This window comes from Pelophylax lessonae (genome assembly GCF_965119305.1).
Source record: "Pelophylax lessonae genome assembly, chromosome: 11".
Classification (NCBI taxonomy): Eukaryota; Metazoa; Chordata; class Amphibia; order Anura; family Ranidae; genus Pelophylax; species Pelophylax lessonae.
The window spans coordinates 205,772,134-205,797,815 of record NC_138778.1 but is presented as its reverse complement, the minus strand read 5'-3'; the positions used below and the strand labels follow the sequence as shown (position 1 = coordinate 205,797,815).

General features: G+C 45.6%; 1 protein-coding gene across 4 annotated transcripts in view; it reads left to right on the top strand.

Moving 5' to 3' along the window:
• Positions 1-25,682, top strand: part of MYT1 (myelin transcription factor 1) — a 114,803-nt gene that overhangs the window by 25,739 nt on the left and 63,382 nt on the right. For all 4 annotated transcript variants that reach the window (XM_082271597.1, XM_082271596.1, XM_082271595.1 and 1 more), the window contains exons 2-4: positions 13,507-13,607; positions 22,644-22,695; positions 25,064-25,097. In XM_082271597.1, the coding sequence (XP_082127723.1) occupies positions 22,644-22,695; positions 25,064-25,097 (86 nt within the window). In that variant the 5' untranslated portion in view covers positions 13,507-13,607. The remainder of the gene's footprint in view (positions 1-13,506; positions 13,608-22,643; positions 22,696-25,063; positions 25,098-25,682) is intronic.

Genomic DNA, 25,682 nt, shown 5'->3' with positions numbered 1-25,682 from the left:
AGGCATAGCGTGCCCCCCTTTCAATGCACAGAGACCAGCGTGCCCCCTTTCAATGCACAGGGACCAGCGTGCCCCCTTTCAATGCACAGGTACCAGCGTGCCCCCTTTAAATGCACAGAGACCAGCGTGCCCCCTTTCAATGCACAGGGACCAGCGTGCCCCCTTTCAATGCACAGGGACCTGCGTGCCCCCTTTCAATGCAGAGATCACCGTGCCCCCTTTCAATGCAGAGATGCCAGCGTGCCCCCTTTCAATGCACAGATGCCAGCGTGCCCCCTTTCAATGCACAGATGCCAGCGTGCCCCCTTTCAATGCAGAGATGCCAGCGTGACCCCTTTCAATGCAGAATGAACAGCGTGCCAAGCCCCCCCCCCCTCGAAACCAGTGCACTTACCTGTAGCGGCGGCTTCTCTTCAGTCCCCCGGCGTCTCCTCGAGTCCTCAGTCCTCCCGCCTCCTCCTCGGCCAATGGCATGGGGTTTGCCTTTCGGCCAATCAGGAAGTGCGTATCGGACCGCTTCCTAAATTGCCAGGAGGAGGATCCCTGTGATAATAGCGAATTTTCATTCGCTATTGTCACACAATGGGTGGGTTCGGGGCGCACTGCTCTGCGCCCCGGGTCCTCCCTTTGCTGAAGCCTATTAGAGCCTCTGGCTCTAATCAGGTTACTAAAAAAAAAAAAAGCCCCATTAAACTCCATGCATCCTGCGCCCTGCATGCAGATTAGGGGGCCGGACGCATGGATAGGGGGGGCGGTGCCCCTGCGCCCCAGACGCACCGGCCGCCACTGTTTAATCTCCAAATACGAAAACATTTCTTCACAGTAAGAGCTGTGAAAATGTAGAATAGACTCCCTCCAGAGGTGGTTCTGTCCAGCTCAGTAGATTGCTTTAAAAGGGGCATGGATACTTTCCTAAATTAACACTGGGTGCTAATATTTATAGGTAAAGTTAATCCAGTGAATATCTGATTGCCTCTTGGGGGGATCAGGAAGGAATTTTTTCCCCTGCTGGAGCAAATTGGATCATGCTTTGCTGGGGTTTTTCCGTCTTTTTCTGGATCAACTGCGGGTATAGGATTGTGTAAATAGGATTGTATGGTTGTTTTATTTATTTTAGTTTTTTTTTTATTGGTTGAACTAGATGGACTTGTGTCTTTTTTCAACCATTCAAGTGTCCTCCAAAAATGAACCAAGCAGGAAGGGTATAGCTCCACTGCTATTCTTTTCTTCATGGTGGAACCATGGTGGAATAAAAAAAAAGTTTTGACTTTAGATATACTTTAAGTCTAGCCTCTCGAGACACTTTTTAGCAATTTTTTCCATTAGGAATACAGGAAAGGGAGCCAACTGTGCACAGCCTGCACCCATGAGTAGGACTTTACCTGAATTTCTATAAGTACTTTAATTAATGTCACATTTTGATGTAGCCCAAGTGACAATTTAGGTGTATTTTCCCCTCTTCTTAGGTCAGGGGTCTTCAAACTATGGCCCTCCAGTTGTTCAGGAACTACAATTCCCATCATGCCCGGTCATGTCTGTGAAGGTCAGAGTTTTACAATGCCTCATGGGATGTGTAGTTCTGCAACAGCTGGGGGCCGTAGTTTGAGGATCCCTGTCTTAGGTGTATTCCCCCCTTCTTCTATACGGTGTTTTCAATTATCAGTAATAATAAATCCTTTGAACCCAACCTGAAAGTCAGCAGCCTTTTTAAAACAGAGTTATCCTATTTATCCCCCATTAAATGCGACTCCTTGTCCAATTCTCGGAATCGGCTGGAGCGGAAATCCTGTAAAGGCCAGTTTTTCAATAACGCTGAAATGGAGATGAAAAAAAAAAAAACTGTTTTATATCCCCCCCTCCCCGCCTGCTAACAATGCATCTTTCTCTCAATTTGTCCGCCAGCCACAAATATCATCCAGGAAGTGGGCAGGCATATATGATGCCATCATTTATTATTACATTGCGCTAGATTGTAATGCAACCCCCTTCCCATTGGCTCTTTCACGCCTCCCTGCATCCATTTTTTTTTTCACTCTTTCTCGTTTTTTCGCTGGCTGCAGAATAATAATAGAACAAGCAAGTGTGGAAAATATATTCTGGGAGTGGGTTGGATGTATGCACAGGCAGAGTGACTGAGAGAATCTATTTCAGCACAGTGATGATTAATAAAGAGCCCTCACGCGGCTTAGCTGCGGTACAAATGGTGATGCATTGATGCTGCTCTGAGCTCACTTGATATACAGTTTAGAATCGTATACAGTTTCTGGTTGGCTGTTTGTCCTGACATTCATCGTGAATTTGGAGTGGATCGCTCCGAATTGTAGTTGGGATGCCATAAAGACTGACATTAATGTGTATATTATTACTATGTCCATGTATCGAGGTCTGTTAGCATCACAGCAATGCACTATACAACATTATCATGCGTTTATTAAAGCTGAACTCCAGGCAAACAGCTCAGCACACAAATTAAATGCATACATGGGAGCTGTTTTACCTGCCACAGTACCGTATTTATCGGCGTATAACACGCGCCGGCGTATAACACGCGCCGGCGTATAACACGCACCTAAATTTTAGGGCAGAAATTTCAGGAAAAAAGCTGAAATTTAAAATAAACAGCTTTGAACTCAGAACATTTTTTTAAAATTAAATGTAGTCTTACCAGTGCCCATGAATGCAGCCTCATCAGCGCAGTGCCCTTAAATGCAGCCTCGCCAGTGCAGTGCCCATACATGCAGCTTCGCCAGTGCAGTACCCATACATGCAGCCTTGCCAGTGCCCATACATGCAGCATCGCCAGCACCAGTGCCCATAATTGCAGCCTCGCCAGCACCAGTGCCCATAATTGCAGCCTCGCCAGCACCAGTGCCCATAATTGCAGCCTTGCCAGCGCAGTGCCAATACATGCAGCCTCGCCAGCGCAGTGCCCATACACGCAGCCTCGCCAGCGCCAGTCCCCATAATTGCAGCCTTACCAGCGCCAGTGCCCCATAATTGCAGCCTCGCCAGCGCCAGGGGGGGGGGTCGTCCCCTCCTGCTCCTTGTAATGACAGCCGAGCGACTTCTCAGCCGCATCGGTTGTCATTACAAGACAGCCGACACTCGGCTATGGACGCCGGTATCGGGGTGATGCCCCTAGCTGCAGGCATCCCTCCGGTACAGCACTTTCCCGAAATATCGGCAATATCGGTAACCTCTGGGGCCGATTCCGATATATCGGGGAAAGTGCATATCGGCCCCCGATATATCGGCTTTGCCGATAATCTGTCGATCCCTAATTTAAATTCCTGCCCATCCAGTCCTGAGAAATACACAGCACAACCCTGCTTGGCAGGGCAGGAAACTTGATTTTTCTCTGCTGCAGTTAGGTAACACTTCCAGGTTTTGTCCCTCCTCCCAGCCTGTGACTGGACAGTGAAAGGAGAAGCAGCGGACTGATGAGCTCATCTCTCTGTCAGTCTGCTCTCTCCTCCTATCAGCATGTCTAGGGCTGTCACCTCATCCCTTTAAATAAGGACACATAATAATTACACAGGTTCTGAGGCTGATATAATGCACATAAGGCACTAAATTAGTTTAATTACCATCTTAATCAGTCACAGAACCTGTGTAATTAATATTTGTCCTTGTTTAAAGGGATGAGGTGGCAGGGGAGGACTGGGCCAGGGGGCTGGGGGGCAATTGCCCCCTGGGCTGCTCTGATCCCCCATAAAAAGGCTGCACTGCTTCTGCCAAAGACATGCCTAAAGGTTTCCTGGTGAAGAGAAGTAAAAAGTCCCTGCCGCTGACCTACAGAGTGCGGGTCGAAGACAAGGACAGAGCACAGGCCTCCCCCCCCCCCTCCCCAGCATGGAGGCCCTCCTCCCCCAGCCAGCCCCAACCGAGCTGTCCCAGCTCCCCCCAAACGCCCCCTGCTGGCCAGGTCGGGAACCCAGATTTGGACAGTGAGTAGAGAGTACCTGGAGTGGAGCTTTAGAGTGGAATGGGGGTCAGGAGGAGGCCGGGAAGAGGGAGAGTGGGAGGGGGGCTGAGTTGCTGCACCATGTGCCTCTGGGCCGAAAGTTGCCAGTCAGCCCCTATGAGGTGGCAGCCCTAAGCATGTCCCTAGTTGGCACATTGAGCACAATGTGCCAATGAGCATTGAGCACAACTGATTGGCTCCCCATGCTCCTTCTTCTCTCCTTGTCTAAAGTCAGCTGTATTGGGATTGAGGCTGATACCAGGTCGAACTCAGGTACTTACACAGCTGACATTTAAAAAACAAATTTAATGAAGTATTAATGAACACAGAACTTCGTTAATGTGTGTTTTTATATCTGCCTAGCAATGAGAATTAGAGATGTGCATAACGGAAAAAACTGTTACATTTCATTTTCTGATTTATTCGTTAATTTAATAATTTTGTTTCGTCATATTCGATATGTTGGAATGATTCATTTTTGGAATTTGTTTGCTATGTTGGGATTCGTTTTCATTGTTCCGGATTAGTATTTCAGGAGATTGGCTATATTCTTTTTAACCACTTAAGCCCCGGAAGATTTTACCCCCTTCCTGACCAGGGGGTATTTTGCGATTCGGCACTGCGTGTCTTTAACGGACAATTGCGCGGTCGTACGACGCTGTACCTTAACGAATTTGACGTCCTTTTTTTCCCACAAACAGAGCTTTCTTTTGGTGGTATTTGATCACCTGTGCGATTTTTACTTTTTGCGCTATAAACAAAAAAAGAGCGTAAATTTTGCAAAAATAACAATATTTTTCAAATTTTTTTATATGAAATTCCCCAAAAAAATGTAAAAATCAAAACTTTTTAAAATTTTAGGCCAATTTGTTTTCTGCTACATATGTTTGGTAAAAAAAAATTGCAAAAAGCGTATTTTGATTGGTTTGCGCAAAAGTTATTGCGTTTACTAACTACTTACTAAAGGGAAAGATTTCTGTCACTTTTGGTGTTTTTTTTTTAACGCGTAATTGCGGCGATCTGCGTTTTTTTTTGCGGTACTGCGACATTGCAGCGGACAGATCGGACCCTTGACTGACATTTTTGACACTTTTGGGGTTACCAGTGACATTACTACAGTAATCAGTGCTATATATATATGCACTGTTACTGCAAAATGACACTGGCAGGGAAGGGGTTAACTTTATTGGGGAAGGAGGGGTTAAGTGTGTCCCTAGGGGCGTGCTTCTTACTGTGATTAGACATGGCTACTGGTGTAGGAACAGTGATCAACGGTCCTACATAGTAGAACCGTATGATCACCATTCCTACACAGGGGAGAATGACAGGCGGCTTTGATTACATCAGCCGCCTGCCTTTCTCCCTTCACGGCGGATGATCGCGAGTGACTGGCGGACATCGGGTCCGCCGGTCACACGCACGGACTTCCCCGGGAACGCTATTGGCTCACGAGCAGGTGACAGGCTAGTGACGTACCGGTACGTCACTTTGCCTGGCCGGGGCTGACCGCCGCAGTATATGTACTTGTGGCCGTCGGCAAACGGTTAACAAGAGGCCCAAACTATCTCATCATGTCATCCGAATAGAATGAAATTTATTTAATTAAAATGTATTTTGTATTCTTGAAATTCATTACTATTGTAATCCAGAGATTCGGATACATAACGAAAAATGTGTCCGTATTCGATTTGGAAGCAAACGAATAACACATGTCTATTGAGAATTCAAGATGAAGCATGTAGTGAGGACACTGGTCCATATGTTCACTGCATAGTGGATTCCAAAGTCAGGAGCCTCTTAGCTTGCATTGTGCTTACATTTTGGGGAAGTGGGGAGGGGGGTATCCTATTCATTTTTAATGCCCCCCCAAATGCATGTCAATGCAGTGAAATAAACAACCATCATGACCTTTCAAAGAACCAAAATGTATAGCTGTGATTACATTCTGGTGCGTTGCATTGGCCAAAAATGGGTCAAGCATGGTGTGTGGATTCTCATTGAAGGCCCATAGACAATAAATGGGCAGATTAACTTGTATAGGTGTGAATGGGCTCTTAATGTTAAGGAGTCCAGTCCTAGCTTGGCATTGGTCCGGACAGCCTGTGTTTGGCATAATGTATACAGGAGGGTTGAAGTTTCTGTACTGGCAATGAGGATGGCATAGGAGTTTTGGGATTCGAGTGACACCCAGAAAGCCTGCACACACATGTACTATTGGAGCTATTCAAAGTTGAGGCAAACAAGAATGGCCCAGAGGGTGCAAGGCCAAGTCTCTAAACCCTGTGGGGCAACTAAGACGAAATTTTTAGGAGACGCTTTGAAGGAGAAGATTTGTGGTGTGCCATAAGACTCCAATGTAGGATGGCAAGCTCCCCTGCCTTCTATATAGGTTTTTAGTAAATAGCAAGGTAGAGTTATTATTTACATTGCTTTTAGCGATTTCCCAATATAGATTTTCTATGGGGAGATTGGTAAAAGTTGAGAGCTTGCGGCAGTGACAGATCTTGATGAGAGAGGAACAAAGGAGTTATTTGATTAATGCCAGTGAAGGAGCTTAATCATACCAGTTCTGAAAACACCTCTGATGATGTAACTGTTTGCAAGCAGCGGAGTCATTTTTAACCAGCACTATCTTTAATTAGCTCCTTCTCCCAGTGTGTCATCAAAAAGACACGAGTCCCCATAGGAATGACTACTAAATATATAGCTATGAGTATTATATATATGTCCTTGGGCTGTTGTGGTGGTCATATTCTGCCTTGGTGTGTACAGTCTAATAAGAGTGCCAAACCTTTGGCCAAGGGTCCAAAATCTTTTAATGATAAAAATTAGTTTACAGCAGGAAAGCACAAAACAGCCGATGAGTTTCGGGGGTCAAACTCCCCCTTCTTCAGGGCTCTGATTAAAAAGATGGTGGAACTGTTAAAATGACATAAGCCAATATTTGATGGTGTGAAAGTCTCAGAACTCCTGGATCCTGAGTGGCAATAAACTCTTGAGCCTTCGTGACATCACTTGTTTCTGTAGGACATTGATTGCCTTCAGGTTTAAGCTTTTTGGCTGGCAGGCAGAATATCCCCAACTAGCTTTGGAATTAGAACATTTGGAGACAGACGGAGATATATTATTACAGAGCCATAGTCAGTGCCATGTGACTGCCACTAGGCAGCACCAGTTATTGTTACAGAAGTACCACCAGGATGTCAAGCCACCAAAGACAGTGTCATGTTAGCAAATCAAAGGATCATACTAGAAGGATAGCATTTCCCCAGAATGCTGCCCCATATTACCAGAGTGCTGTCATGTCACCAGAATGCTGCTAAGTGGCCAGAGTGTCAGTAAATGACCAGAGTGCTGACATGTAACCACAATGCTGCCAAGTGACCAGAGTGCTGTCATGTGACCAGAGTGGTGCCAAGTAACCAGAATGCCAGTAAATGACCAGAGTGCTGCCAAGTGACCAGAGTGCTGTTAAAGGACCAGAGTGCTCTCATGTGACCAGAGTGCTGCTAAGTGACCACAATGCCAGTAAATGACCAGAGTTCTGCCAAGTGACCAGAGTGCTGTTAAAGGATCAGAGTGCTGTCATGTGACCAGAGTGCTGCTAAGTGACCACAATGCCAGTAAATGACCAGAGTTCTGCCAAGTGACCAGAGTGCTGCTAAACGACCAGAGTGCTGCTAAATGACCAGAGTTCTGCCAAGTGACCAGAGTGCTGCTAAACGACCAGAGTGCTGCTAAATGACCAGAGTTCTGCCAAGTGACCAGAGTGCTGCTAAATGACCAGAGTTCTGTTTAAGGACCAGAGTGCTGTCATATGACCAGAGTGCTGCCAAGTGACCAGAGTGCTGCTAAATTACCAGAGTGCTGTCATGTGACCAGAGTGCTGCTAAGTGACCAGAATGCCAGTAAATGACCAGATTGCTGCCAAGTGACCAGAGTGCTGTTAAAGGGCCAGAGTGCTGTCATGTGACCAGAGTGCTCCTAAGTGACCAGAATGCCAGTAAATGACCAGAGCTCTGCCAAGTGACCAGAGTGTGGTCATGTTATAGAGCAGTGATGGCGACTCTTGGCACCCCAGATGTTATGGAACTACATTTCCCATGATGCTCATGCACTATGCAGTGTAGTTGAGCTTCATTGGAAATGTAGTTCCAAAACATCTGGGGTGCAAAGATTCACCATCACTGTTATAGAGCATGGGTGCTCAACCTGTGGCCCTTCAGCTGTTGAGAAACTACAAGTCCCATGAGCCATTGCAAGGCTGACAGTTAAATGCATGCCTCCCAAAGGCAGAGGTATGATGGGACTTGTAGTTCTGCAACAGCTGGAGGGCCACAGGTTGAGCACGCTATAAAGCAATGCTACACAGTCAGTGCTGCTCCTTCCCACCTTAGCACTTAGAATAAAGCAAGCCATCGTAGAGAGATAACTTTGCTGATTTCCCTGCCAACGAATGCAGCTATGAGTAAGTGCGCTTGCTTTCCTAGGGCGGCTGTCACCCTCGCTTGTGTTCCATGAATTATCTTCTGCAGCATATGAAAAATGTAAACATTACTACCAATCTCTGCAAGTCGGAAGGCGCTGTAAATTTTTCATTCACAGATTCTGCCGCCCACCCGCAGGCTGATGAAGAATCCTTTTATCCGCAGGATATTTGCTTTATGATCACTTTATGGCTCTTCAACACTGGTAGCGCAGCTTGGAGAGCGTAAAAGGACTTGTTCTCCGGTTACTGCCAGGCGCTGGGGCTTATTTCATTATACTGACGGACAATGTCTCTGTTCTAGCTATGGACAGGTTTAAATATGTAAAAGCAGTGCCAGGACAAAGCCATCCAGCGCCCAGGGCAAAGATGCCAAACTGTGTCCCCTTTCTTCCCTTAGGGTTAGGGTCAGGGCGCCCACATCTCTGCAATAAAACCATTGCGCCCAGGGCAGCTGTCCCTCCTGCCCACCCCTTGTCCCAGCCCTTTTGCTGTTGGGGTGTCGGTCGTTGGAGATTTAATATTGCTTAGACATTGTCCCGCACTTTACACAATGGCTTGTATTTAAAACAATTGTCATAGAGAAGGCCAACCAGCACTTCCAGTTCCTATCAGTCAGTGGAAAATGTTTGTCGTCGGGATAATGCTATAGTCTGTTGAACTTATTTTTCCTGTATGGGAGATTAATATATTCAGATCCGCACGATCGATCAAATGAAAATATCTTCAACTGATTTACTATTTTTTTACCCCCCCACCCCAACCAAGCTAAAAAGGCAGTGGACAGGGGTGGAGGCATTCTGCGAGCGCAATGCTTTGCATCACAGTGCAGCAAAAATAATCCCCCATAGGTGTGCACACAGGGTGTGCTGAGTGTGCCTGGGCACAGCCTAATCACCCTGTGCAGTGCTGATTCCCCCTGCTTCATGTCTTCCCCCCTGCAGCTCCTCTCAGGAACAGGGAAGGGACTGGTAAATATTTCATTAACTGGCCCCTTACTTTTCCGAATGAACACAGTGAGTGATCGGTACTGATCGCGCCTGTCTTCATTCTTAACTGAAGCATAGTAAACTGTTTACTGCAGGCTGCAGAGAAAGGGACTGTCCCTGTCGCTGACCTATGCCAGTGCGGGATGAAGACAAGGACAGAGCGCAGGCCTCCTCCCCCCAGCATGGATGGTGTAAACTGTGTCTGAGCAGAGGCCGGTTCCATACCCCACTGGAGACTCTTCTGCCCCGGCCTGCTCCCCCCAATCAGCCTCCGCTGGGCAGGGTGGGAACCCGGATTGGGCCAGTGCATAGTTGCCAACATTTAAAAAAAATTTCCAGGGACAATTTGCAGCACAGCTATCAATTACTTACCACACCCACTTCCATGAAGCTCCGCCCACTCTGCATAATTAATCTCGCCTACTTATCAGATTATAGAGTCTACTCAATATAGAGAGAATTACAGGAAATTAAAAAGGGAATTTCACATTTAAGGCCACAGTAGCAGAGTTGGAATACGTCTCCCATTCAGCTGCACTACTTCTGCCTAACATTTACAGGCAGCCCGATTAACAGGCGCTTCCAGGGACAATATAAATTAGCTGGGACAGGCTCCTATTTGCAGGGACTGTCCCAGGAAAAAAGGGACAGTTGGCAAATATGCCAGTGGGTAGAGAGTACGTGGAGTGGTCAGGAGGGGGTCAGGAAGAGGGAGAGTGGGAAGGAGGCCGAGTTGCTGCACCATGGGCCTCTAGTTTGTACTTGCCCCCTAGGCCGAAAGTTGCCAGTCAGCCCCTTAGAGGTAGGGCGGCAATCACAAAACCAAACGCTTCCCATTACAAATCCTTTGTCAGGTAAACAATCCCCGAACCTGCGCTCCCGCTCTTTAACCATTTGGCTGGAGCTTAATAGAATATCAACCCCAGATAATGATTGGGTGGCGCTTGTAGAGATTGGAACATTGCGTTTGATAAACAGGCGGGCGAATCTCCACCTGCTCCTCTCTGCGAGGTTTGCCAGCGCCTGTCGGGAGCGCAGCTGTCAGTCATCCGTCCTTCGTGTTTGTCAGCAGCAAATATTCACAATTAGCATTAAAACCGCCAGAACGCTGCCGCCGCTCCTTCGTGACTGGCATGTTGTGATCGCTCGACACGCAACAAACATTAGCTGTAGAGCAAATGAGAGAAGGGAGAGGGCACTGTGGGCCTGGTTGGAGGAAGGATAAAATGCCATTTTTACTGCAGGCGAAATTCATTACAGCGAATGCAAAAGAGAGAGAGAGCGAAGGAGGAGGGAAAAGCAATATAATAGCGTAGCCCCTCACCCCACCGCCGCTCTGTGATCTATCCAGTCCTATCAAGGCAAGCTGCCGAGGCAAATGAGATCACCGTAAAAATCCAACAGCTCCTTACATGCAAGCTTAAAGAGGCTACTGCAGCCCAGGGCATGCTTGTACTTGTGGTTCTTTTACAATTCTTTCACAATGACAGGTGCATAACCCTCAACGTTCTCCAATCAATCAATCGCTGTGCTGCCCGTTCTCTAAAATAGCAGCCAGTGATGAAGTTCGCGTTATTCGCCATCTTGCCTTGCAGCACCGCAGCCCTGCAGTCACTTCCCATTTCTCTTTACAGCCATCAATGCGGCGCTTTTGGCTGCGGATTATATTAAGCTCCCATTTTAGGAAATAAAGGTTGAGAAACAATTTAAGCGGCTTTATGTTAAAGACTTTTTCATAATCGCTCAATCTGACCGTCTGAAGATATTTGAAAGCCAAGGTTCTTGGCATAAACATGCACAGTTGGGTATCCCCTGTATGCATGCCTATGCGTTGGAGAGTGCAAGCGCCACAACTTAACCACTTACGGACCGGGCCTATTAGTGACACTTGTTGCTTACAAGTTAAAAATCTGTAGTTTTTGCTAGAAAATTCTTAGAACCCCCAAATATTATATATATATATATTTTTAGCAAAAATGGTGGTCGTTGCAATATTTTATGTCACACCGTATTTACGCAGCGGTCTTTCAAACGCAATTTTGTTGGAAAAAATACACTTTACTGAATGTTAAAAAAACTAAACAGTAAAGTTAGCCCAATTTTTATGTATATTGGGAAAGATGATGTCACGCCGAGTAAATAGATACCTAACATGTTACGGTTTAAAATTGCGCACACTCGTGGAATGGCGACAAACTATGGTACTTAAAAATCTCCATAGGCAATACTTTAAAAATGTTTAAGGGTTACCAGTTTAGATTTAGGCTACGTTCACATGTGGGCGTAGCGGACCGCGGGCAGAATCGCAGTGATCCGGAAATCATTGCAAATCGCGAGACGCCTGTGCGTTGCCGTTGATTTACAATGGCACCCCAAATGCTGTGCGATGTTGCCGCGATTTCCGCCTGCTGAATCGCAGTAACATCGCGCAAACAAAATCGCAGGTCGCATGACGACCCAAAGAAGCTCTTGTACCTAAAAGTTATTGCGTCTACAACAAACTAGGGGGAAGATTTATGTCATTTCTATTTATTTATTTATTTTTTACTAGTAATGGCGGCAAACTGCAGTTTTTAGCGGGACTGCGACATTGCGGCGGACAGATCGGACACCTAACTGACACTTTTGGGGGGACCAGTGACATTACTACAGTAATCAGTGCTAAAAATATGCACTGTTACTGTACTAATGACACTGGCAGGGAAGGGGTTAACCTAGGGGCGATCAAAGGGTTAAGTGTGAGCCTAGGGGGGCGTTTTCTAACTGCGGGGGGCGTGGCTTGTGAAATGGTCATAGAGACATGTGATCCTATATGGAAGGATCACAGGCGCCCTGTGATCATTTCAGAGAGAAGAACGGTCAGCTGTGTTTACTTCTCTCTCAGTGGGGAGCGATCGCAGGTGCCGCCGGTCCCGTGCATTGGCATCCCTGCTGCCTAGCGGGAGTGGTAGCGCTGCGCCGGCGCATGCTCGCCCCCCAGCATCACACGCCCGACCGACTTGGGGGCTACGTCGTTTTGCGCAGCCGAGCCAGCCTGTCGCAGTAAAACTATGTTGGGCAGTTGGCTAGTGCCACCGGTCCCGTGGATTGGCATCCCTGCTGTCTAGTGGGAATGGTAGCGCGGCGCCGGCGCATGCTCGCCCCTCAGCACCACGGCGCACCACCGACTTAGGCACAGCCGAGCCAGCCTATCACAGCCTATCACAGTAAAACTACGGTGGGCAGTTGGAAAGTGGTTAAACTTGGTTTGTGAAAGCAGAAAGTAAATGAACAATATTCAGGCTGGCCATACATTGCTGCCTGTATTTCTGCTGATTCTGGCTAAATTGTCCAAACTTTGACCCATTGGTGGCCCACTTGGCACCAAGTAGCTTGACAAAGCCCGGTAGAAAAATGATCAACCAAACCGTGCCAATATCAGATGCAGTCACTGTTTGGGTAGACAGACCTGCGTTTGGGGTGTTGTTAACATTCCACTGACCCCCACAGCAGATCGCAAGGGCAGTGCGATTGGAATGAGTTGCGGGAATTCGGCTTTCCCGCACTGCATTCTAGTATGAACGGGCCCTAAATGACCTTGTTTTAGGATTTCCAATATTATTATTGCCTCTGTAAAATATTATATGTGCTTTAAGTGCCATATACTTACAACTTATCATAAAAGACTATGCTTTGCACCTAGCAACTTAATGCACTGGCCTTTTTTTGTCTCTTTCTTCTACATTTTAAGTGCCCACCATATATGTGTCTCGGAACTTTACTAATGTTCAGTTTATTAGGGCTAAAGTTTTGATTGACCAGCATTGTTCCACCAATGTTCCTCATAATTTACTCTTTGTAGTGGAAAAAGCTGCTTTATGTATTGTACATATCTAATGTGTCTGTGAAGGTTCTCTTTTATCCAGGTCATGGTATAGCTAGTTGTAGTTGGTCACATTTAACTGTTTTGAAGACGTTTCACAACTTGTCCAAGTCACCTGTCCACTTGCTTTAAAAATTGGATTGGTGACAATACTGGTGTCTTTGTTTGCTCTTGTGACGTTTTCTTTGTTTTTTTGTTTTCTCAGAAAATGAATTCCGAGGTGAGCTTCTGAACCAAAGGTGGACCCGTGGGGAGAAAATCAACAGCTGTCTCACTACACCAAGACTAACCAGCCGAGAGCCCAAGGTAAGAGTCCAAAACCCACTCATTGGCATGTCTTGACCTGTTCATTGGCCAGTCTTGGCCTATTTATTGACGAGTCTTGGTCTGTTCATGGGCCAGTCTTGGCCCATTCATTTGCTAGTCTTGACCCATTCATTGGCCAAACTTGACCCATTTATTGGCCAGTCTTGAACTGTTCATTTGCCAATCTTGACTTATAAATTGACCAGTCTTGACCCGTTCATTGGCCAGTCTTGACCCATTCCTTTGCCAATCTTGACCTATTCATTGACCAGTCTCGACCTATTTACTGGCCAGTTTAGACCTATTTATTGGCAAGTCTTGGCCCCTTGATTGACCAGTCTTGACCTATTCATTGGCCAGTCTTGGTCCCTTCATTGACCAATCTTGACCCCTTCATTGACCAGTCTTGGCCTCTTCAATGACCAATCTTGGACGCATCCATTGGCCAGTCTTGAGCCATTCATTGGCCAGTCTTTGACCCGTTCATCGGCCAGTCCTGGCCCATTCATTGGCCAGTCTTGGACCCATTCATAGGCCAGTCTGGACCCATTTATTAGCCAGTCTTGGCCCTTTCAATGACCAGTCTTGGCCCATTTATTGGCCACTCTTGACCTGTTACTTTACTCACAAAGACCTGTCATTAAATATTCACTATATGCAAATACAGATGAATGGTTGCCCATAGACAGGAGGTGTCTCACCAAGAAGAAAGGGCAGCAAGACATCTTACTGTCCATTGTAAGAGACTGCAGAAGAGACTTTTGTTTTATGAAGATTTTCCAGGAAACTGGAAATTCCCTGTTTTTAATAGCGCTTCTGGAGGTCAAAATTGTTCTTTATTGTCCCCTAGGAAAACAAGGACAAACTTTAAAAATTAGGGACAGTCCCTCCTAAATAATGCCTCGTACACATGAAACGATAATCGGCCGACCGATCGTCCGACTTTTGTCCAGTGTTGTTGTGTTGGTTGGAATGTGCTCTAGACTGCACACGAATTTTCTCGGCCAACAAAAATCTACTTCAGAAGTGATGTCATGTGATGGTTAATTTTCCGTGTGTTTTTTCTTCTCTGAGCATGCCCAGTCTTGCTTATCAGATTTTTGTCTGCCGAAATCTGTACTGACTGAAGGAAAATCGGCCGTTGTGTTGACGGTCAACAAAAATTTTATAGCCTGCACACCAGATTTTTTTCGGCCGAAAAGTTGGAGTCGGTTGTCGAAAGCATCATACTAACAAGCCGAAAATCGGCCGATCGGAGGTTGGCCGAAAATTCCCGGCCAATAATCGATGCGTATGTACGGGGCATTAGGGAGGGTCAGACAGTGAACCATTATTGAACAGGACTCTGAGCTGAGGGCACTGCCGGTCCTGCAATAAACACAAATGAATACATGCATACACAAACACACGCATACCCAACGCTAATGTCATTGGGAGTGAGACAGCTTTGGAATCCTTTGTGTCAGCCGATCAGGAAGCCACTGCTGCGTGTTTGTCTTCTGAATGGCGTTAACAATAGGCCCGCTGTCGGTGGTATTTAAATGAAGTGGCAGGGAAGACACCCCCAGAGGGAATATCATCAAAATAAAACATGCCTCCGAGTCTCTCACGTGACTGGAGTTTTAAGAGGACCGCTCCTTATAGGGAGATTCCAGGAAGAGAACAGAATTCAGTAATCTACAGAACGATTCTGTGTCCAGCCAAAACCTTTTTTTTTTAGTTTTGGGTTAAGTGGGGAATTATTTAAACCTCTGTTGGGTTTCTTAAGAGAGATTTCTCCTCCCTTGACGGTGACAATGGTTTCTGTCACCACCTGTCTGAAAAATTCCATTGATACCAGGACAGCAAGTCTAGGGAAATCTCTTTAAAAGAGAACTACATAGCTGTAGAAACCTGGACAATGTGGGCTATGTGGGACTTTAAGTGAGACACCAGCAGGTATGCCCAGCGTCTCCATCCCTGTATCGGAAAAAACTAATTGAAAAGAATTAAGAGAGGTGCATAGAAGCCAGCCAGCCCCCAGTCTGATGTACTCACCCTCCAGTCTGCCACCAGCCAAGTAGACCTGTCTCATGATATAAATAAAGAACAGGGGTTTAGTTGACACACATTTGCAAACGCATGTGTAAGCTGCAGAGCCACGACATGGCACCCTGTTTTATCTGCAGTCCTAACACTTTTAAATTTGAGTGTCTCCACTCTGGGAGCACATGGCTGCTAATGGATGGATAGGAGGCAGGTGAGAGGGAGCAGCCCAAACTCCCCCCAACCCACCTCCATCCATGACTCGTCTAGTATCTCAAAACCCTAATAGCGATGTTCTTAAGATGGTACAAACTGAGAACGACCAGCTGAGAAGCATACACCTCCATTCCCTTGGTGGATGCAGTGTAAAACACAGATTGGGACTTTATATGAGGCAATTTGCCTGTATAGCACAGTGCCTCCATCCCTAATTTCATAAAATATTTGGGACTTTACATGAGACAAGCAGGTCATGCTATGGTCTCCATCCCTGTATATGAAAAAACTGGGGTCAGCTGTAGAAACCTGACATAGGTTCCACATTTTTCCCAGTGTATCCAGAAGAAGGCAAAATTACATGCAGCTTAAGCCCCGTACACACGCATCGATTATTGGCCGGGAATTTTCGGCCAACGTCCGATTGGCCGATTTTCGGCTTGTTAGTATGATGCTTCCGACAACCGACTCCGACTTTTCGGCCGAAAAAAATCTGGTGTGCAGGCTATAAAATTTTTGTTGGCCGTCAACACAACGGCCGATTTTCCATCAGTCAGTACAGATTTCGCAGACAAAAATCTGATGAGCAAGACTGGGCATGCTCAGAGAAGAAAAAACACACGGAAAGTAAACCAGCACATGACATCACTTCTGAAGTAGATTTTTGTTGGCCGAGAAAATTCGTGTGCAGTCTAGGCACATTCCAACCAACAAAACACCACTCTGGACAAAAGTCGGACGATCGGTCGGCCGATAATCGTTGCGTGTGTACAAGGCATTAAGCCGGTTCCTCACAATTTCAGCTTCTGGGTCTTCCAGAAACACAACAGCCATTGCACAATACACTTCTACCCAACAGTGGCTCATCCAAACATCAACTAAGAAACCTCAATTTGGGGTTTTTCTTTAAAGGCGATATGGAAGCTGACCCTCTCTGTTACATTTCAGCTTCACATGATCAGTAGGTAAAACATCAACATTACAAGTTGCCAATATTATCTTCAAAAAAAGAACAAAAAACTGTTTCTGAACTCCCAGCCTAGGCAGCTATGGTCACATGGTCTATATCAGGGTTTCTCAACCAGGGTTCCATGGAACTCTAGGGTTCCTCCTGAGGTTGCCCTTGAGCAATGGGCAATTTCTGCCTCTCGGATAAGTTTCCAATGACACCATTGTTCCTTTTAGTTATCTGTAAGGGGGTAATTCTTCCCAATGATGACAAGAGTAAGGAGCATTCGTCCCACTGACTGTCACACTAATGTATCATGAGTTGTAGATTTTTCATTTTTAGCAGGGGTTCCCCAAGACCAGAAATGTATTTCAAGGGTTCCATTGTGTTGAGAAGGTTGAGAAAGGCTGGTCTATACAGTAAATACAAATAAAACCAAGGATGCTTTGAAATTCCAATGCTAATTGGTATTATTGGACTCCGATTCGTGAAGATCTATAGAAACCTAATTACCCCAGCATCAAGTCTAGATTTTTTCAGTCGATGCACTCATAATGCAGTTTCCTTTAAGTTTAATAAAGAAAATGCCATTCTGGATTTACCTAAACCCCTCAGCAGTTACACCTCAGCCCTTTCTAAACGGTGGCTAAAGAGATCTGAAACATTATAAATATTTATAACGCTCGAATAAGGCCATTCCAAATTGTGTTTTTTAAAACTCTGAAGTATAAATGGATCCTTACATTTCCATACAGACTCATGGGATTGCTTAAAGGGTCAGTCCGCACAAATGTGATATTGTTTTCCTATGTGGGGAATCAGCCCTTGGCTTTATTATTCATTAAAAGTGCTATAAACGCTACAAATCCTGGTTCTGCTCCTGTCCAAAAAGGAGTTTTGTGTATTCCTGCCCTCCTTTGTGTCTCCTAACTCCTCCTGTTAGATTATTTTACATACTACACAATAAATAATGAAATCCTGCAGAGATGGTGAGATGGTGGGAACCCCTCATAATGGGCACAGCAGGTGTACAGACCCAGGAACTGACTGCTGGGATGGTGGGAGCCCCTCATAATGGGAACAGCAGGTGTAAAGATCTGGGAACTCAGCATAGGGATAGTGGGAACCCCTTCATAATGGACACAGCAGGTGTACAGACTCGGGACCTCAACATAGGAATGGTGGGAACTCCTCATAATGGACACAGCAGGTGTACAGACTCGGGACCTCAACATAGGAATGGTGGGAACTCCTCATAATGGACACAGCAGGTGTACAGACCCGGGAACTCAGCACAGGGATGGTGGGAGCTCCTCATAATGAGCCCAAAAGGTGTGCAGGTCCGAGAACTCAACATAGGGATGGTGGGAACTCCTCATAAGGGGCACAGCAGGTGTACAGACCTGGAAACTAAACCTAGGGATGGTGGGAACCCCTTCATTATGGGCACAGAAGGTGTGTAGACCCAGGAACTCAGCAAAAGGATGATGGGAGCCCCTCATAATGAGCACAGAAGGTGTACAGGCCTGAGAACTCAACACATGGATGGTGGGAACTCCTCATAATGGGCACAGCAGGTGTACAGATCCTAGAACTCAACACAGGGATGGTGGGAACCCCTCATAATCGGCACAGCAGGTGTACAGACCGGGAACTCAGCACAGGGATGGTGGGAACTCCTTGTAATGGGCACAGCAGGAGTATAGGGCTGGGAACTCAGCACAGGGATAGCAGGAACCCCTCATAATGAGCACAGCGGGTGTTCAGATCCTAGAACTCAACACAGGGATGGTGGAAACCCCTCATTATGGGCACAGAAGGTGTGTAGACCCAGGAACTCAGCAAAATGATGGTGGGAAGCCCTCATAATGAGCACAGAAGGTGTACAGGCCCGAGAACTCAACACAGGGATGGTGTGAAACTCCTCATTATGGGCACAGCAGGTGTACAGATCCCGGAACTCAACACAGGGATGGTGGAAAACCCCTCATTATGGGCACAGAAGGTATGTAGACCCAGGAACTCAGCAAAATGATGTGGGGAGGCCCTCATAATGAGCACAGAAGGTGTACAAGCCCGAGAACTCAACACAGGGATGGTGGAAACTCCTCATAATGGGCACAGCAGGTGTACAGACCCAGTAACCCAGCACAGGGATGGTGGGAACTCCTCATAATTGGCACAGCAGGTGTACAGACCCAGTAACTCAGCACAGGGATGGTGGGAACTCCTCATAATGGGCACAGCAGGTCTACAGATCCCGGAACTCAGCACAGGGATGGTGGGAACTCCTCGTAATGGGCACAGCAGGTGTACTTTATAGGGCTGGGAACTCAGCACAGGGATAGCAGGAACCCCCCATAATGAGCACAGAGGGTGTGCAGACCAAGGAACTCAAGCTCCATGAAGTTCACTATCCCTTAACAACCAGTCTCTTCGTTGAACCCCAGTTAACTGCTATTGGTTACTGCACTGTACATCGTTAAACAAACCTGGCTGTGTGCTGCACTTATTACCAGAGGGAGCGTTCAGCCCAGATCAGTGAGAGTTCTATAGGACAACGCACACACAATAATTAGAAAGCAGATCTGGCCTGGGGCTTTTTTGTTCCCAGGAAATGGAACATCCCAGAGAGCAATCTGAGCCGAAAAAAAAAAAATGGAAAGAACTCTTCCTGCTATGCAAACACTATACAAAGCAGCAGTTCATGGCCGTTCCCTGGAGAGAACAATATGGAGTCACTTCTGTTCACTGCTGGAGCTTAGATGCCCTCTCCTGGCTCCATACAAACAGCCCATTTATTTGTGGAGGGAGCCTTGGGGTTTCTGTCATAAAATATATCATAAATGAAAAATATCTGTAAGATAAAAACCCAATCTGTTGTTTTACTGCTGCTTTTATTTATCAGAGTCAAGGCCAACACAGCTCATTGACGTCGATGCCAACCCCAACCAGATGGCATTTCGTTTAATAAAAGACTTTGCATCATAAATAACGGTGAAATGAACTTTAGCTAAATACACAAATTAAATAAATACAGTATAAGAGAGACCTGCCATCCAGTCCCTGAGATTTATACAGCTCTGCCATAAAGCACAGCCCTGTTTGTCAGGGTGACACCTACAGGTCTTGTCCCTCCCATAGTTTGTGATTGGACAGTGAAAGGAGAAGCAGCAGACTGATGAGCTCATCTCTCTGTCACTCTTCTCTCTCCTTCTACCAGCGTGCTTTTCCGCATCATATGAGAGCTGCAAGTACTTATTAAACTGGTATATGATGGGAGCTTCAGCTCACTCAGTTTTTGAAGTCACCACACTTTATCCATAGCAACGCACCTGTCATTCGCTTTTTATATGAGGGCTGCAGCATTCCTGCAGAGTTGTATAAAGTACTTGAAACCCATACTTGAGTAAAAGTACAAGTGCTCGATCAAAAAGTGACTTGAGTAGAAGTACTAAAGTATTCAACATTTTTTGTACTTAAGTATTGCAAGTAGTTTTTTTTAAACATTTTGCTACTCGAGTACTGAAAGTAAAAGTACCAGTAGTTTTTAAAAAAATGTTGCTACTCAAGTACTGAAAGTAAAAGTACAAGTACTGTGTTATGTAGTTATTAAAGAAAGAAGTCAAAAGTTTGAACATCATATTGTTTTTTATTATTTCAAATGCAGCTTTTATTTATACATACAGTAGTATTTATTTTTGTATGCGCTGATAATACACATGTTTTGAGCTTCATGAAACCTGCCATCTACTGTTCTGGCAGTGGTAATTTTTATAATTGTAACGAGTAACTATGCAGCACAAAAAAAAAATATCGGAGTAGAAGTATTGAAATCATCAAAAAAATGTAGTGAAGTAAAAGTGGAAGTAGGAGAAAAAAATTATACTCTAGGAAAGTACAGATACCGCCTTTCGGTACTTAAGTACAGTAGTGAAGTAGTTCTACTTAGTTACTATACATCTCTGCATTCCTGATTGGCTGATTGTGCAGCTTCTTGATCCCCTGCTCTAAGCTATGCTGTACAGGGCACTGCAACTTAGATACATACACTCTTTGCATGTAGAAACGACATTTATTGATGCATGAACGAATACAGAGCTGCATTGATTGGTGTATTTATATTAGGGTTGCCACCTTTTTTTTTTAAGCCAAGCGCGAACACTTTAGCGGCACACAGCAATTTTTTTTTAACCACTTTTGGACCGGAAGGTTTTACCCACTTTAAAGACCAGGCCCTATTTTGCGCTTCGGCGCTGCGTTACTTTAACGGACAATTACGCGGTCGTGCGACGCTGTACCCAAAAAAATTGATGTCCTTTTTTTCCCCCACAAACAGAGCTTTCTTTTGGTGGTATTTGATCACCTGTGCGATTTTTTTTTTTTTGAGCTATAAACAAAAAAATAGCGACAATTCTGAAAAAAATATATATTTTTCACGTTCTGCTATATAACATTCTGAAAAAAAAATTAAAAATAATTTTTTTTTAACATTTTAGGCCAATTTGTTTTCTGCTACATATTTTTGGTAAAAAAAAAAAATAAATCACAATAAGTGTATTTTGATTGGTTTGCGCAAAAGTTATCGCGTCTACAAACTAGGGGAAAGATTTATGTCATTTCTATTGTTTTTTTTTTTACTAGTAATGGCGGTGATCTGTGATTTTTAGCGGGACTGCGACATTGCGGCGGGCAGATCGGACCCCTGACTGACATTTTTGACACTTTTGGGGGGACCAGTGACATCACTACAGTAATCAATTTTGATTGGTATGTGCAAAAGTTATCGCGTCTACTAACTACGGGAAAGATTTATTTATTTCGTTATTTTTTTACTAGTAATGGCGGCAATCTGCGATTTTTAGCGATATTGCGGCGGACAGATCGGACCCCTGACTGACATTTTTGACACTTTTGGGGGGACCAGTGACATTACTACAGTAATCAGTGATACAAATATGCACTGTTACTGTAATAATGACACTGGCAGGGAAGGGGTTAACACTGTGGGTGATCAAGGGGTTAAATGTAAGCCTAGGGGAGTGATTCTAACTGTGGGGTGCGTGGCTTGTGAAATTATCACAGAAACCTGTGATCCTATATAGAAGGATCACATGGGCTCTATGATCATTCCAGGGAGAAGAGAGGTCAGCTGTGTTTACAACAGCCAACCGTCCTTCTCTCTCAGCAGGGAACGATCGTGGGTGTCAGGCGGCAATTAGAGCCGCCTGCCCCGTGCATTAGAGTTCCCGCTGACAAGGAGGAGCGGGATCGTGCCGCTGGCGGCGCGTGCTCGCCCCCTAGCCTCGTGCTCGCAAGCGAAGTACATGTACGGCGATTTGCCTGGGAGCGGCTGTACAAAGAGTACATACACTCTTTGCATTTAGAAACGACATTTATTGATGCATGAACGAATACAGAGCTGCATTGATTGGTGTGTTTATATTTGGGTTGCCACCTTTTCTTTAAGCCAAGCCCGAACATTTTAGCGGCACACAGCAATTTTTTCTTTTTTAAAGGGGGAATGCTGCGGACTGCAATCTGCAAAGGACATCCGCACCACACAGGGTGATTAGGGTGTGCCCAAGCACACCCGGCACACCCTGTGCACATGCCTATGTTGGGGAGTCACAGCCCGGTCGGAATAAATTGTCTGGGTTTCAGGCAGTCTGAAACCCGGACAAACTTTTCAAAACCCGGACTGTCCAAATGAATCCCGGAGAGGTGGCAACTCTTGTTTATATCTGCCTGGAGTCAACCAGCTTCTGCATTGTGATTTTACCACTGAAAATGTGAATTATATTATAAAATCTGCTGACGTCACTTCTGATAATGTCTCGTTTCAGATGAATGTAGACCATGATGATAACAGGACACGCACACGGTCCCAAATCAGAGGTAAGGCCCCCCCGTAATTCTATTTCTCTGTTACCCTATAACTCCAGGAAAGCCCCCCGTAATTCTATTTCTCTGTTACCCTATAACTCCAGGAAAGCCCCCCGTAATTCTATTTCTCTGTTACCCTATAACTCCAGGAAAGCCCCCCGTAATTCTATTTCTCTGTTACCCTATAACTCCAGGAAAGCCCCCCGTAATTCTATTTCTCTGTTACCCTATCACTCCAGAAAAGCCCCCCGTTTAGTGCATGTGCTAATAATTCTCCTAGTTTCTGCTCTGTGTAATCTCTGTACTCCTCCTTTATGTCCATCCCCTGCATGCATCAGGGCTCTTCAAACTATGGCCCTCCAGTTGTTCAGGAACTACAATTCCCATCATGCCTAGTCATGTCTGTGAATGTCAGAGTTTTACAATGCCTCATGGGATGTGTAGTTCCGCAACAGCTGGAGTGAGCGGTACAGATTCCGCTGTTTACCCACTTTAGGACCAGGCCTGTTTCTGACACTTGTTGTTTACAAGTTATTTTTTGCTAGAAAATTTTTGCTAGAAAATTACTTAGAACCCCCCAAACATTATACATGGGAGCTATGGTTTAGGCAGTCCCTCCAAATCAGAGACAGTTGGGAGCTATGGTTTAGGCCAGGGATTCCCAAACTACGGCCCTCCAGTTGTTCAGGAACTACAATTCCCATCATGCCTAGCCATGTATGTGAATGTCAGAGTTTAACAATGCCTCACAGGATGTGTAGTTCTGCAACAGCTGCAGGGCCGTAGTTTGGGAATACCAGGTTTAGGCAGTCCCTCCATATCAGGGACAGTTGGGAGCTATAGTTTAGGCAGTCCCTCCAAATCAGGGACAGTTGGGAGCTATGGTTTAGGCAGTCCCTCCAAATCAGAGACAGTTGGGAGCTATGGTTTAGGCTGTCCCTCCAAATCAGAGACAGTTGGGAGCTATGGTTTAGGCAGTCCCTCCAAATCAGAGACAGTTGGGAGCTATGGTTTAGGCTGTCCCTCCAAATCAGGGATTGGTGGGAGCTATGGTTTAGGCAGTCCCTCCAAATCAGGGACAGTTGGGAGCTATGGTTTAGGCAGTCCCTCTAAATCAGAGACAGTTGGGAGCTATGGTTTAGGAAGTCCCTCCAAATCAGGGACAGTTGGGAGCTATGGTTTAGGCTGTCCCTCCAAATTAGAGACAGTTGGGAGCTATGGTTTAGGCTGTCCCTCCAAATCAGAGACAGTTAGGAGCTATGGTTTAGGCAGTCCCTCCAAATCAGGGACAGTTGGGAGCTATGGTTTAGGCAGTCCCCCCAAATCAGAGACAGTTGGGAGCTATGGTTTAGGCGGTCCCTTCAAATCAGGGACAGTTGGGATCTAAGGTTTAGGCAGTCCCTCCAAATCAGAGACAGTTGGGAGCTATGGTTTCGGTAATCCGCAGGCAATCAAGAATTAGAACCCCTGTTTTTGAAAATGATGTCACCCCTACTATGGAAAATCATCCACATAGTGTTCCTGATAGGAAAAGTCAAGTCTTTGAAATGGCCCATCTTACATAGCTTGTTATTTTCTCCGGAGTGGCCCTTTAAGTTATCTCTCGTTAGATTCATTCACAAATTTAGACCAACACAGATTCTCATTAGTCCTGCTTGAACTGCGGAAAGCCTTTAATTACGTACAAGGATTCACGTCCAGAGCATAGATAGCAGAGAGCGCGAGGGGTCCCTGGGGGCCGGTAGTAAAGGGCTGGTCGGTAAGCGATGCCAAGGGCACACATACTCTGGGCCTGTCTACAAGGACATGGCATTCAGTCCTTTATTTCTGAAGGGCCCTTCGTTTGTGACTACGGGAAGATGGGCACAGATTTCCACCCTCTTTAATACGCTGCACTGTACAGAATAAAATAACCATCATCATAGGCACTGTGAAAATCCTGCTGAATCTAGCTGCTGTGAATGATACAAAGTCCAGAGTAAACCGGGTGGAGTGTATCATTTTAGTGCAGCGCTTCCTGAACAGCGTTTGGAGGGTAGCACTCAATATTACTTTTATTATTTTACATTTTATTTGCAATTAGAACAATGTAAAGGATCCATTGGATTTTTTTTAGAGTACATTTAAAGGAATCCACTGCCTCTAAGTTTTCTTTACTGATCCACAGTCAGATCAGAAAAAGGTATTGATTATTCAGTGTTATTTCTCTGTGTGATGTAGCAGTAAAGTCATTGGCTGGTTCTGCCACCTCTTTTATTGGCCCTACTGATGACATCACACACAACTCTTACCTGGCCCCGCCCCCCTCACAGGAAACAATTTACTGCTTCTCACTGAAGCCGTTGTAAATGTGTGTATATTGTTTGTGCTTTTTTTGCAGGTATTCCAGTGGAACTTATTGGACAGGACTTAAGGTAAGGAATTCATTCTTAGAAGGGTTATAATGAGATACAATACTTTTCTAGTGATTGGACAGGCTGTATTCCCAGTGATGTCACTGGTCTCTAGTGAATGGATAGGCTGCATTCTCAGTGATGTCATCGGTCTCCAGTGAATGGATAGGCTGCATTCTCAGTGATGTCATCGGTCTCCAGTGAATGGATAAGCTGCATTCTCAGTGATGTCATCGGTCTCCAGTGAATGGATAGGCTGCATTCTCAGTGATGTCACTGGTCTCTAGTGAATGGATAGGCTCCATTCTCAGCTCTGTGACTGGTCTCCAGTGAATGGATAGGCTGCATTCTCAGTGATGTCACCGGTCTCTAGTGAATGGATAGGCTGCATTCCCAGTGATGTCATCGGTCTCCAGTGAATGGATAAGCTGCATTCTCAGTGATGTCATCGGTCTCCAGTGAATGGATAGGCTGCATTCTCAGTGATGTCACTGGTCTCTAGTGAATGGATAGGCTCCATTCTCAGCTCTGTGACTGGTCTCTAGTGAATGGATAGGCTGCATTCTCAGTGATGTCATCGGTCTCCAGTGAATGGATAGGCTGCAT